The 15,116-nt window shown below is 40.3% G+C and overlaps 1 protein-coding gene across 1 annotated transcript; it reads right to left on the bottom strand.

Annotated features, from left to right (window-relative positions):
* Nucleotides 1–1,371: 1,371 nt before the first annotated feature.
* Nucleotides 1,372–8,511, bottom strand: MB (myoglobin). Its single transcript, XM_070754831.1, has 3 exons — nucleotides 8,359–8,511; nucleotides 4,277–4,499; nucleotides 1,372–1,744 (listed from the first exon to the last, which is right to left on the bottom strand). The coding sequence occupies exons 1-3, from the start codon at nucleotides 8,451–8,453 to the stop codon at nucleotides 1,598–1,600; spliced, it is 465 nt and encodes a 154-aa protein (XP_070610932.1). The 5' UTR covers nucleotides 8,454–8,511; the 3' UTR covers nucleotides 1,372–1,597.
* Between the last annotated feature and the right edge of the window lie 6,605 nt (nucleotides 8,512–15,116).

The following is a 15,116-nucleotide window of genomic DNA, read 5'->3' as shown; positions in this document are numbered from 1 at the left end:
GGCTCTGCGTGCCACCTGTGGCATCCATGCCATAGGTTTGCCATCACTGTTCTAAGATAGTCATATACCAAAGATTCAGGATAAATGTATTAATATACTTTTCTATGGTGACAATGTGATTCTAATGGTTCATTCTGAAATAGGCCTGAGAAGACTATTGCAAAAGCTAAATACCTACTGGGTTCTTAAATCTTTAAACATTGATTAAAATAAACTCTAAAATTATGTAGCAAAAAGGGCATGAAATATAATTGACATTTAAAAAGGGAGCCTATTGAACAAGTGAATTCTTGTATTGATTTAGAAGTGGGTTTTACCCACATAGGATCATGGGTAGATCACAAAGCTTGATAAGGACCAAGACAAATACTAAAATAATATTTATTTATTTATTTATTTTATTTATTTTATTGGATTTATATGCCACTCCTCTCCAAGGACTCAGGGCGGCTTACAACATATAAAAACAACAAATACAAAATCCAATTAAATTAAAAACTAAACAAACAATCTAAAATTCCCAGCTGACAGTCAGGATCTTCATTCACCTTCCTGAATAATTTTTCCACTTTTCCTGTTTCTGAATATTAATATATCTCCTTGAGCCAGTCGTGAACTAGGTAATATGTAGAGAGTACATGCAGCTGTTTTTATTATACATTATTAATGTTTTATTAAGAAGTGCTGAAGATCAAAAGGAACCGCAGTTGATAACCCAAGCCACACATGAAGATGGCAAGGTTTCCATTACACTTAAAGCTGCAGCAGCAGCTTAGAATTGTTTTTAGACAAAGGGAAGTGCTCCATCTTTGAGTAGTATCGGAATCATACTCATGGAAAAGTGGGCAACTTTTAATTAAAATGTAATGCAATTTTAATTCCACTAATTACATACAGAACACTGGAGCAGATGATTATCCATCCCAAGGCAGATCTCATTTAAATCAGTGATCCACGAATAAGGCCTGGCACTTGCCATCCAATTTTTTCCCCCTGTCATCAGAATCTGGCTGTAGGTGATTTTGAGGAACATTCCACTGAACTAAAAAGTGGTATATTGATTATATATCCAGTCCTTTCACCTCCATCTTTTAGCTCTTTAAACTTCCCTTAGCCTACAAATGTACAGTAGTACCTCTAGATACGAGCTGCTCTACGTGCGAGTATTTCAAGATACGAGCCACGAGGGGAGAGACATTTCTGTTCTAGTCCCGAGCTCAAATTCGGGATACGAGCCGAGCGTCCACTAGGTGGCGCAAGAATCCTTGCTTTTGGTTATCTCGGAGGGGAAAAACAACATCTAAAAGTTATTTGTTCCAGATACGAGTTGCCTCGACATACAAGCTCCCTTCTGGAACGAATTATGCTCGTATCTAGGGGTATTACTGTATTGGCTTTATTCCCTTATGTCTCAGCCAAAATGGCCTTAGCAGATGTTGGAGATTTTGAACAACACACCTTGCCACCTTCAAGTGCAGCATTAACACGATTTAATTTATTCAAGCTAATTTCCTGTGTTGACATGAATATACTCTCCTAGGTGGACCACACACCTATCCACACTAAGTCTTCCCGATGGTGACATCTTCTTTCCTTACTAGCCCTGGAACCCAAGCTCTTTGTATTTGCTGGCCATATCATTCCGGAACAGCTCCAAGGCTTTCCTCATTGCCTCTTGACAATCAGCTCCGAAATCTGCAGAATGTTTTTCAGCAATGACACCAATGATGACTTCAGAAATAAACTGGATACGAAGAATTGACAGTGGCATAGAGACATAAGGGCAGGGATAAGAAAAAGGGTGGGTGGGGGGAGACAGAAAGTGAGAGTTTGCTAAAAATGTCGAGAAAATGTCAAACATCAAAGCAGCAAGCATGAGAGCTTTACATTAACTTAGGTCAGGGCAAGAAAGGAGAAAATATAAATAATATATATTTAATATTTTTCTCTTAACATGTAAGTATCTGAGACCTAAGTCAAAGGTTGGCTCATCCATATCTCTACTGGTGGGATGGAGATACAAGGTTCTCTAGATCAGTGTTTCCCAGCCTTGGCAACTTGAAGATATCTGGACTTCAACACCCAGAATTCCCCAGCCATCAAATACTGGCTGAGGAATTCTGGGAGTTGAAGTCCAGACAACTTCAAGTTGCCAAGGTTGGGAAACACTGCTCTAGATATTGCATATATCTCACTACCAGACTCTAGTATTTGCTTCACTGATCCTAACCCCCAAAACTTTACCCTTAAACTATCCACTGTTGACCTCTCCCAATTCCTAAGAGGTCTGTAAGGAAGCGTGCCTTCCATCCCCTGTCTTTAATGTTCTTCATCATTACAACTCTTTTACTGTTGGCTATCAGAGTGAAGGATGTTCTAAACTAAATTCCCAACAGATATGAAAGATGCTGGAAATATAGTCAATGGACAGATGAAGAGCTGCATACTGTGGCCTCATGCATTCTTTGTGGTTGAATGAAATGATCTCTAAAGAGGTTCAGTACATTGGAAGGCTTTGCTTCACTGATCAATAGCCATCCATGTTACTGCTGTCCAGGGTTACTATCGTAGTAAAGGGAAAAAATATTTGTTTCTCATGGGGAAAAAAAATAAGGAAATACAGTGGAACCTCGACATACGAGCAGCTCTACTTACGAGCTACTCGAGATAAGAGCTGGGAGGGGAGCGACATTTTTGTTCGCCTCCCGAGCTCACATTCGGGATACGAGCGCCAAGGAGCTGTCTCCTGAAGCCGAACGCTAACTTCCGCGTTCGGCTTCAGGAGACAGCTCCTTGGCGCTCGTATCCTGCGTGTTTTAAAAGGTTGCAGCCGGCCTGGGGGGCTCGGGGGGGTGCTGGCAAGCCCCCCAGGCCGGCTGCCACGTTTTAAAACACGCGCGCCGCTTCGCAGCTGTCTCCTGAAGCCGAACGCTAACTTCCGTGTTCGGCGGCAGCGGTTTTTGTTGTTGTTGCACGGATTAATTGACTTTACATTGTTTCCTATGGGAAACAATGTTTCATCATATGAGCGTTCCGACTTACGAGCCTCCTTCCGGAACCAATTAGTCTCGTAAGTCGGGGTTCTACTGTATGCATTTCTTTCTACTGCATAGCCTGTGATCAAGGGTGATGTTATTGGAGCTTCACAGCCAAAAGCAGGATATCCTTTCCCCAGTACAATTAATGTACCCTGTTGGTATTATTACATAAGTGAATGAAAGGAGCCAGATACATGCACTAATATTACTCCTGAGTTAAGAAGTTGTGGCATGATTTGTATTTAAGGTAGAATATAGTATCTTACATTACTATCATGGCTGGCTGGGGAATTCTAGAAATTGAAGACCACACTGTGCTCACTCTGTGATTAATCTCACACTTTTGTGAATAAGCAGAGACAATCACTGTGAAGAATGAAAGACTGGCAAGTAAACCGGCCCTTTAAATCAGGGGTCTCCAACCTTGGCAACTTTAAGCCTGGTGGACTTCAACTCCCAGAATTCCCCAGGCATCTGTGGAATTTTGAGAGTTGAGGTCCGCCAGGTTTAAAATTGTCAACGTTGGAGGACCGTGGCCTCTGGCACTTAGATCATTAGAGATGAGTACTCCAAGGTTCTTTACTGATTGACGGTCGCCAGTAGCCATTCAGCTACTAGAAACTACAGCTGTGTGTCTCTTCCTTTCCCTTTTTTTCTTTTTTGCTTTTATTAATCAAAGGGTTGCAAATTCAATCAAATAAGAGGTTCTGAAAGAAAAACTGCAAATAAAACATGATTTTTTTAAAAAAATAAAGTCTAACTGCAAATAAGGCTTAGTAGTAAACCTGGACCTTCAACGTTTTAAAAGGTAAAATCCTCTTTGACTCCTGTTGACTTTATGGATATAGTCATATTGCGTTCTTGAAATTTTCACTGCCTTTTTTGTGGACTTTCCAATCTAAGCTTCTGTCCTGGGATTTTCTGGAGCTACTCCATTTAGTAGTTAACGCAATAAGATCTTGCTGTGTTTGAAGAGATCAACCAAGGTCAAAAAGATGCTGCCAACCCCATTATCATGGTCTGATGACAAATAAATAAGCTTTCCCTTGAAAGATTATTTTTGTCAACATTATACTTCTAAATTGCCCTTTTATATCAACAAAACTTCCTATATCCATTCTAAACTTTAGCAAGCAGGCCTGCACATGCTTAGAATACAAATATTTTCTTCTCTGATTAATATTGAGCTCTTTGGGTATACATAACTGCGCCACCATCATCGTCATGTACATACTTACTTCTAAATATTTGACTGGAATTTTATGCTTGTTGGCATGAGTCTGTGCCAGTGGTGCCAATTCTGCTTCGTGGGACCCTTTCTGTTTCAGGATTTTACCCAAAGCGCCGAGGACAGTGATTCCATGTTTCTTTACTTCTTCTGAGTTCTTCATCTCATCCAGAGTCTTTAAATGTTTGAATTTGGCAAAGCGCTCTTGAGTCTCAGGGTGGTTCTGGAACATCCTGTCAATTATATAGAGAAACTCATGAAGAAGCAAGCCCGTGATGCTGAGTCCTCAATCGCCTAGAGCCCCCTATATTAGATAAGCCTACAAACTAATTTTAGATACTTACCATATTTTTCGGAGTATAAAATGCACCTTTCCCCCCTAAAAGAGATTGAAAATTTGGGTGTGTCTTATACTCCAAATGTACAAGGGTCGCCCAGAAAGTAATGCACCACATTTTTTCTTCAACTATTATTTGTTTGTTTGTTTGTTTATTTATTGACCGATCGATCTCGATTTTTATGTCGCCCTTCTCCTTAGACTCAGGGCAGCTTACAACATGTTACCAATAGCACTTTTTAATAGAGCCAGCATATTGCCCCCTCAATCCAGGTCCTCATTTTACCCACCTCAGAAGGATGGAAGGCTGAGTCAACCTTGAGCCAGTGACGAGATTTGAACCGCTGACCTACAGATCTACAGTCAGTTTCAGTGGCCTGCAGTACAGCACTCTACCTGCTGCGCCACCCCAGCTCTTATTGAACACAATGAAACTTACACACAAGAAAGAATGATGTTTCTTTTACACTCCCTATTTTTCCACATAATCTCCATCCCATTCTATGGCCTTCCTCCATTGAGACACAAGGGGGTGTATGCCCTGTTGGTACCAAACCGTCTTCTAATGGCCTCACCCTCTGTGCCCAGTGACTAACCATACTTCTGTCAATTGCAGATTCTCCATAAATTGTACATAAACGTTTGTGAATATTCCCAACAGTTTCTTTGTCCACAGTGAGAAATTCAATGACGAACACGCTGCTTGTAATATACATCACTTACGGACACCATTTTGAAACACTGCTGCAGCTACGCTATCTGTCTGAAAAAACACAAAATTTACACACTCTTGACAATTCAAATAATGTAGAGCTAAGGTTTTGCATTTGTACCATTACTCTAAACTGAGAAAAAAATGTGGTGCATTACTTTCTGGACAACCCTCGTACCTTTTACTAAGTTTTTTTTTTAGCCCTAACGAGATGCTAATGAATCTTCCATGCTTTGCTAGCTAAGCAAACTTCCTTTTGCCTGCTTCTTTCTTTGTTACTCCCTCCAACAATAAGCTGAGCTTCCGTGTTTTGCTAGTAAGCGATCTTCCGCCTTTTTTTCAGCCCTAACAAGATGCTAATGAGTGAAGCGATCTTCTGTGCTTTGCTAGCAAGCGATCATCTGTCTTTTTTTCAGCCTTAGCAAGGTACTAAAAGTGATTTTCTCATTACTTGTCTCTGGAGAGAGAGAGGTGAAATGTTTTAGAAACTGTTTTTTATCCTCAACCAGGGAATAAAAAGCAAGCATGTGGATTCAAAACCAGCAAACTAATGTGCAGAAGCTGACCATACTAAGGACTAGCCAGATGAATACCTGGTAGGTAGATTATTTTTCCCTATTTTCCTGCCCAAAAACTAAGGTGCGTCTTATACTCCGAAAAATACGGTATGTAGACCCTGTTTACATACGTTTCTTAAGTGGTATAGTAAGTTGTTGAACTATAAGAGTTGCCCTTTCACTGGATCCTTAGAGAGTGGGGTTTCCATTTTTAGAAACTCATTCAATAGTTATGTGACTCTGCTTCAATTTATCTCATTCCTTAAGTATTAAAAAAAAAGAAATGCTCAGCTTTTATTTCAAACTTCAACAAACATTTAAAAAGAAGAGCTGCAATTTCAATAAGATTATGGATCACAACAGAAAAGAAATTTTGCACGTAATTTTGATTAAAGCTAATAATGTTAGGCATGCTTGAGGCTACCAAGCTCAATAGTGGTGATCACGCTTAAATATGTTAGATTACATAGATGTGTATTGATAATATTATCTTGCCAATTGGGAAAAAAATGCTGTAGTCAGAGTTTATTATTTAGGATATTGAAGTATTGAAATCTGGAGATCACTTAGATTAGGGAAAAGTGCCCTACATATTATACCATATTGTATCATGCTAGTAATTTTTACATGGCCTTATGTATCTGTCTTCTATTTTTCTCTTTCCGTATTTCTTATTATTAAAATGATATAATGATCTCCGAGGCAGATAGTTAGCTGCATTGTCACTATAACTAAGCCATTTTATAAATAATATTTAAACATCTAAATTTTAGATATTAACTTCCTATGGCTCAGTGGGTGACCAATGATCAGGAAAGAGATGGAAATGAGAAATCAACAAATGGAAAGCAGCTAAGCAAATTGATCATCTAATGGAATGTTGATATGGGTCAACTATGTACAATGACATGGCCAAATTTAGAGCGGGTAAATGATCAGATTTGGGATACATCCATCAATGGAAAAGACAAACCTATTCCATATCCTATTCTATTCTCCCTGTCTTCTGTGACATAAGCCAGACATATTATCTTCAGTCATCATTTTTGTACTATTCCCCACTGCTTCCAACTATTTCTCCAATTGCCATTGCCTGAATATTGCCTATCTGTGCTGCTCCTACCATTCCAAATTATACAGAAGTGTGAAGATGAATCTTCTTTCATGAACTTACTCATTAATCTGACAAGGAGGCCACCTGAGCCTTGCAAATATTGAAAATCATGGCCATGCATATTCCAAACTGATCACAAGTCAGTTTCAAAGTGCAACTCTTTCTTTTCCAAGTCTTCCTCTCTCTGTTAGCATTTTGTATGCTTCCTAGGTTTCTTTCATCCCCATTGTTTATTACCTTCCTTATTTTTGACCCCAACATCTATCCAGGTTTCCCGACAGGTGGAGAAGATATGGAACAGACTTCTAGTGTTTTATTTGGGGGGGAAAGAGGAGGCACAGTTGTTAACATAATCCTAACATTGTTAACATTTGTTAACTTGCTAATGGCATTTTGAAATATATATTTTCCTTTAGATGGGTCACTCTGGTTTTTGTTTCGCTGCATTGTCCAGAGAATAATTAAGTTAATGGGGCATTTGTTACTTATTGGTTAGTTTTCCCACCTTGCCTGTAATGAGTGATGCACAAATCAGCCAAGCACCATCATTTGGTAGCAACTCAAGAGAAAAGGCGGTATAACATGATTTTATTTTAGCATAGTTTATTTTAGCAATGGTTCTGTGCCCAAGCAAGGATGGAGCACTTTAAATCAGCAAGGAGAAAAAGTAATTACCCTCTCTATTATTATTATTATTATTGTTGTTGTTGTTGTCATTGCCATTGCCATTGCCATTGCCATTGCCATTGTCATTGTCATTATCATCATCAATACAACACAGCAAACAAGACACTATGCTGGATTTTGTATTTCATCACCAGTCAGGCGCTTCTCAAGCACCTATGACTGAGTGATGTAGTGGTGGATTATGTCTGCCAATCCCAGTAAAGCGGCCTTTTGCAATTGACAGATTAATAATAATAATAATAATAATAAAAATAATAAGAAAAAGAGATGCAAACTTGCTGATAATCTGGGAAGCTATTTTAATTTTGGTGTCCTCAATATTCATTTTATTTATTAGAGAAGCCCTTGGATATAAAGGCTTCTAAAGGAATTTAATTTGTGGCTGAGTGAATTATTATTATTATTATTATTATTATTATTATTATTATTATTATTATTCACTCAGCCACAAATTAAATTCCTTTAGAAGCCTTTATATCCAAGGGCTTCTCTAATAAATAAAATGAATATTGAAGACACCAAAATTAAAATAGCTTCCCAGATTATCAGCAAGTTTGCATCTCTTTCTCTTCTGCCTCTGTAATGTTTAGTTCTGAACCACATGCCAGGCAGATCCTTAAAGCACCACCATGCCGGCTTCTTGGGAATGTTGCTACTCAGTTTTCCATACCTATTTTGTCCTTACCTGATGATGACTTCTGGTGCATGCAAAGAGAGATCTGGTTCCACTTTGTCCCAGATGTCCATGACTTTCTGCCATTCCTGCTCGGTGAGCCCCATAATATTACAACAGCAGAAACAATGAAAAGCTTTTTAGCTAAAGAGATACAGGCAGCCGGTGTGTTCTTCCTTGAATGAAGGTTGAACGGAGAGACCTGTTGGTTTAATAAGCTGACTATAGATTGACACCTATCACTTGACAACTCCACTCTAGGTCACTCTGGTCAAACTCACTCTGAGTGGAAAGCTATTTTGAGTCAGGTGGTATTGTGGCAGACCCAGATGAAGTAATTGCTGACTCTGGTATCAGATTGGCACAGGTCCTAAGTCCCACAGAAAGGACACTGCCAGGCATCGGTGCCAGGAATTTGGTATTCAGCACCCATCCCAAAGAACTGAGAAGACGTTCCAATTTTTCATTTTATCTTTGACGGCCAAAAAAACAACAACACATGGCAAGGGAGATCAGTGATCAATAGCACTATGAAACGCATAATAAACTGAATCCCTCCACAACACTCTCAGCCCCATCATTTTGGGAGCCTGACCTGCATCTTAAGTAGACCACAGTGGACAAGGGAGAAGAAAATACAAATAACCTTAGAGTAGCTGAAAATAGTTCCTTCAAGTAACTAGGGAAGGAATGTAATTAGATACCCCCATTTCCCAGGGCTGATAAAATGTGCAGACCCTTTCTCCCAGTTCTCTTAATTAAGATTAAAAATCACTTGGACCTCTAGGACAGTGTTTCCCAACCTTGGCAACTTGAAGATATCTGGACTTCAACTCCCAGAATTCCCCAGCCAGCATTTGCTGGCTGGGGAATTCTGGGAGTTGAAGTCCAGATATCTTCAAGTTGCCAAGGTTGGGAAACACTGCTCTAGGAGATGTGCAATCTAACCTTCAGAGTGACAGCATCAAGGGGTCCCATCTCGTCAATCAACAGACTCCAATTCAGTTTTATGCTCAACTATGCCTGACCTTATTCACTCTCAGCCACTGCCCCAGAATTAAGCCCAAAAGTTGCCACCTTGCCTTTTGTCACATATATGGCTTATTATTAACATGGCTTATTTTGTTGTTCAGACTTGACCTTACTTGGAACCTTGACAACTTGGAGCATCTGCTGTCTGGGGTTTATAGAAACTGGAATTTAAAACTCACAATAACTGCAGAGAGTAGAATCGGTAAACTGAAAATGGATTTAAAACTACAGGATATTGTGAGTGTTCATTCATGGAGGTGAAGGTTGCTTAGTTCACATACATTGTTACTCATACTAACCCACCAAATCTTATCTCTTTTAAAACTAGATGATGAAAAAGCAGTAGACAATGCCCCCCAAAGCTGTCTGCAGATGGAATGGGACCATCTTCTGCCTTATACATCCCAGTGGCCGGTTAGGTCCCACAGAGTCAGCGTTCTCCAGATCCTGTCAGCCAGACAATGTCATCTGGTGGGACCTAGAGGAAGAGCCTTCTCTGTGGCGGCCCCGGCCCTATGGAATGAACTTTCCTTGTAGAGCCATACTGTCTCCACTCTCCCTGCCTTCTGTAAACTTTTAAAGACCCACCTCTGCTGGCAGGCCTCAGGCCATTAATGAATGAATGTGTGATGGATGATGGATGGATGTGTTGTTAACTTTCAATTATGGGGATTTTGATATGTTTCGATATGTTATGGGGATTTTGATATGCTATTTAGATTTCTACATGCTGTGAGCCGCCTTGAGTCCCAGGAGAAGGGCAGCATAAATATATAACTCACTGCAGTTGGATCGCCACTGTCAGCTCACCCAGGACAACTCACTGTAGAACAAATCATCGCAGCAGAATGCCAAATGTGAGAAGAACCTCTTTCTCCTTCGCCCTCCCTCCTTCCTAGATCTGGGTTATCCATTCCCATCAATAACCACTGAACTCTGTGGCAAAATTTTCTGTGCAGAAAGTGTGTGACTCTCCCAAGGGATCTTTTTTCCTGGCCAAGGAAGATTCCCCTTTTCTCTCCCCACTTTGTGGGGGATAATTTTTTTTCCCCTGGAGGAGGCAAAGGAGGAAGAGTAGGTTCTACTCATCTCCAGCATTCTCCCATTATTATTACACACTGATAAAAGAAATTATCCCAAAACGAGTTGCCCTGAATTGAGGCAATTGGAATAAGGCAAACAGGGTGAGCCAATGATAATGAGCCAATGGCGGTGAGTTGTCCTAGACCCACCTTCAGGGTATGATATTTTTAAAAGTGTTTGAAGCTTTGCTCATTTTTTATTTATTTGTTTGTTTGTTTGTTTGTCAAACAAGTATAGTATTATAGTACATATTAACATAACATAAGTAGAACATAGTAATACAAAGGATAATAAGACATTAAGACAGGGACATTAGGCACATGTGCACTTATGCCCCCCCCTTTACAGACCTCTTAGAAAAGGGGAGAGGTCAATTGTAGATAATGTAAGGTTGAAGATTTTGGGGTTGGAGGAAGCAACAACAGAGTCGGGTAATGAGTTCCAGGCGGTGACCACTCTATTGCTGAAATCGTATTTTCTGCATTCAAGTTTGGAGCGATTTACATTCAATTTATATCTATTACGTGCTCTTGTGTTGTTGTTGTTGTTAAAGGTGCTCACTCACAGGGAATACATTATGATGTATGATTTTATGAACAACAGTTAAATCAGTTCGGAGACGACATAGTTGTAAATTTTCTAGATTTAGTATTTGAAGTCTGGAGGAGTATTTGAAGTCTGGAGGAGTAGGGTAATTTGTTACGTGAGGAATGAAGGACTCTTCTTTTGAAGTATTTCTGGACTCCTTCGATTGTATTTTAATAGGCCACAGTGTTTGCCATCTTGATATTTTGACCACTTTCGTCACCACACTACAAAAAAGACATTGAAACTCTTGAGCAGTGGTTTTCAACCTAGGGGTTGAACTATATTTCACAGGGGTCACCTAAGACCATGGGAAAAGAGAACTTTCCCACAGTGTTAGGAACTAAAGCTTCTATTCTGGTGCCTTGGAACATATTTTTACAATCCGACCAATCAGGCATTTACAGTGGGAGTGTCCTTCTGACCTTCCTGCCAATCAGCTTAAAGCTCTGTTGGGAGAATTGGCGCTCGACTTAGGGTTGGGGGTCACCATAACATGAGGAACTGTATTAAAGTGTTGTGGAATTAGAAAGGTTGAGAACCACTGCTCTAGAGAAAGTGCTATGGAGAGCAACCATATGGGATTGGAGTCTTCGGAGAAGGGCGGCATACAAATCTAATAAATTGAATTGAATTGAATTGGAGGCTATAGTATAGGAAGAGCAGTTGCAAGAATTGGGCATGGCCAGTCTGGTGAAGAGAAGGACCGGGAGAGACATGATAGCAGTGTTCCAATACAAGGAGGGGGTCAAGCTGTTTTCCAAAGCAACAGAAGGCCAGACAAGAAATAATGGATGGAAGCTGACCAAGAAGAGATTCAACCTGGAAATAAGAAGAAATTTCCTGACAGTGAGAGCAATCAACCAGTGGAACAGCTTGCCTGCGGAGGTTGTGAGAGCTCCAACACTTGAGACTTTCAAGAGGAGATTGGATTGCCATTTGTCTGAAATGGTGTAGGGACTCCTGTTTGAGGAGGGGGTTGGACTAGATGACCTACAAGACCCCTTCCAACTCTAGTAATCTAACCCCCTGATACTCCTATGTATTTAGATGTTTCCTAGGTATCATGTCTCTAACACGCTTCTAGAGCCAAAATCTACTTTTATCCCTCTCCCTTACAGCCTTGTTATCTGTTGGTGTTGTGTACCCTCAAAGAATTGTTTACAATATAACCTTTAATCAAACCCCCTTGGAGTTGAAAAGCAGACTGTGTACATGATATGGTGCCAGCTCTTTCACTAATCTTTTCCATGTGCACCTGGTATTGGGGTCAACTATTAGGGGAACTGAACAATTGAACTCCACCAGTCAATGAACGTATTGCCAAAATACAGTACAGGGAAAATCAGTTAATTTTTATGTGCCTTTATTCCCAAGGACTAAAATAAGTGTATCATTTTTAAAAAGTGTATCATTTTTTTAAAAAAAACTTGAAACTCTCAATTCCATTCTCCTGAAAAGTTTCTTTGTCAGGAGATGAATTCAAACACGAGCACCCCCAGTTAATATTATTAAAGCCCTACATGGCATTGGGCCAGAATACATCCAGAACCGCCTTCTACCACACAAATCCCAGCGGCCGATAAGGTCCCACAAAGTTGGCCTTCTCCGGGTCCCATTGGCCAAACAATGTCATTTGGCGGGTCCCAGGGGAAGAGCCTTCTCTGTGGCAGCCCCGGCCCTCTGGAATCAACTCCCCCCAGAGATTAGAACGGCCCCCACCCTCCTTGTCTTTCGCAAATTACTCAAGACCCACCTTTATCGCCAGGCATGGGGGAGTTAAGATATTCCTTCCCCCTAGGCCATCACAAGTTATGCATGGTATGTTTGTGTGTATGTTTGGTTTTTATAAATAAGGGTTTTTAGTTGTTTTATTAATTGGATTGTTACATGTTGTTTTTATCATTGTTGTTAGCCGCCCCGAGTCTGCGGAGAGGGGCGGCATACAAATCCAATAAATAATAATATTGTGATATATCCCATGCAACCCTAACTCGTAAAAAACGACAAAAACATGCTCCTTGGTAACACAAGAATGTGTCAACTATTATTGTAGCGCTGCTATACCCAGCCTTGGAACTCTTGTACATAATCAGTGCCATCTAGTGGCTGCAAAGGAAAAGAACAGCAAAGGAAGCTTTATCACGTTCCTTGCAAAATTATTCAGGAATAATTTATGACCCTATTATAATGTTGTGCCGTGTGAAGTGATGAAAGGAGATGGATCTTTTTTTTTCAACTGCTTCTATGGGCTAAGAAGGGCACAGTTGTCTCAATTTTCAGAAAGTCAACAAGAAGGAGGTGGCAGGTGGACTAATTAACGTTTGATGAACAGTATCAGAATTGCTATCACCTTGCACCTCAATTACCCATGAGCAAAATGTATGCATGTCAAATGAGATGGGGGTTGTGGAGACCTTCACCCAGGTTGGTACACACGGGGAGCAATTAAAAGTAAGTGGTAGCTATTTTTACCACTCTGATTTAACTGCATTAAGCCTTCTAAATGTATTCATAAAAGATTTCTATTATTACAGGGGCAACCTGCACAAAGGAACTTTGTGGCTATTGTGATACCTATTTGCATTAATTACCCAGTAGTTATTAGGACTGCTGCATATTTTCTATTGTCTGAACTGAGTGCTGAAGTCTACCACCTTTAAGGGGGGCCCTGTCTAGAGCACTGATGGCAAACCTTTTTTCCTTCGGGTGCCGAAAGAGTGTGTTCACATGCTATTAGATTAGATTAGATTTATTGGATTTATATGCCGCCCCTCTCCGCAAACTCGGGGCGGCTCACAACAACAATAAAACAGTACATAATAACAAATCCAATGCCCACCAATCTAATTACAGTTTAAAATTAATAAATTTATAAAACAATCCCAATGTATATTGCACATGTGTAAGTGCCCACACCCATAATTCAATGCCTGGGGAGGGCGAAAACAGCTACCACTGCCTCCTGGAGGCCCTCTGGAGGCTGGAAATGGCGAACTTCTGATGGGCCCAGTAGGTTCGTGTCTCACCCTCCCCAGGCTCCAAAGGCTCCCCTAGAGCCGGAGGAGGGTAAAAAACACTCTCCCCCATCACCCCGGAGGCTCTCTGGAAGCCAAAAACACCCTCCCAGAGCCTCTGCATGAGCCAAAAATCAGCTGGCCGGCACACACATGCACGCTGGAGTTGAACTAGAACAACGCCTTCTCTGTGGTGGCCCCGGCCCTTTGGAACCAACTCCCCCCCAGAGTTTAGAATTGCCCCCACCCTCCTTGCCTTTCGTAAGCTTCTTAAAACCCACCTCTGCCGTCAGGCATGGGAGAATTGAGATATTTATTTATTTTATTTATTTTATTTATTTTATTTATTTTATTTATTTTATTTATTTTATTTATTTTATTTATTTTATTTATTTTATTTATTTTATTTATTTTATTTATTTTATTTATTTTATTTATTTTATTTATTTTATTTATTTTATTTATTTTATTTATTTTATTTATTTTATTTATTTTATTTATTTTATTTATTTTATTTATTTTATTTATTTTATTTATTTTTTTATTATTTAGATTTGTATGCTGCCCCTCTCCGCAGACTCGGGGCGGCTCACAACAAGACACAACAAATCGTAACAAATCCAAATAAATTTAAATATTTAAAAAGTTTAAAAAGAATCCCAATATACTAACACACACACACACAAACATACCATGCATAAATTGTACATGCCCGGGGGAGGTGTTTTAGTTTCCCCATGCCTGATGACAAAGGTGGGTTTTAAGGAGTTTACGGAAGGCAGGGAGAGTAGGGGCAGTTCTAATCTCTGGGGGGAGTTGGTTCCAGAGAGCCGGGGCCGCCACAGAGAAGGCTCTTCCCCTGGGGCCCGCAAACCGACATTGTTTAGTTGACGGGACCCGGAGAAGGCCCACTGCCTTGGGACCTAATCGGTCGCTGGGATTCGTGTGGCAGGAGGCGGTGTCGGAGATATTCTGGTCCAGTGCCATGAAGGGCTTTAAAGGTCATAACCAACGCTTTGAATTGTGACCGGAAATTGATCGGCAGCCAATGCA

This window comes from Erythrolamprus reginae, chromosome 6, assembly GCF_031021105.1.
Source record: "Erythrolamprus reginae isolate rEryReg1 chromosome 6, rEryReg1.hap1, whole genome shotgun sequence".
NCBI lineage: Eukaryota > Metazoa > Chordata > Lepidosauria > Squamata > Dipsadidae > Erythrolamprus > Erythrolamprus reginae.
The sequence above is the reverse complement of the archived record's forward strand: the minus strand, read 5'-3'. Positions and strand labels throughout refer to the sequence as shown.

Coding starts and splice junctions, on each gene's coding strand:
- MB (XM_070754831.1), bottom strand. CDS start 8,453: ATGGGGCTCACCGAGCAGGAATGGCAGAAAGTCATGGACATCTGGGAC. Junction 4,500..8,358: donor GCACCAGAAGTCATCATCAG/GTAAGGACAAAA, acceptor TATAATTGACAG/GATGTTCCAGAACCACCCTG. Junction 1,745..4,276: donor TTCCAGTCAAATATTTAGAA/GTAAGTATGTAC, acceptor CTTCGTATCCAG/TTTATTTCTGAAGTCATCAT.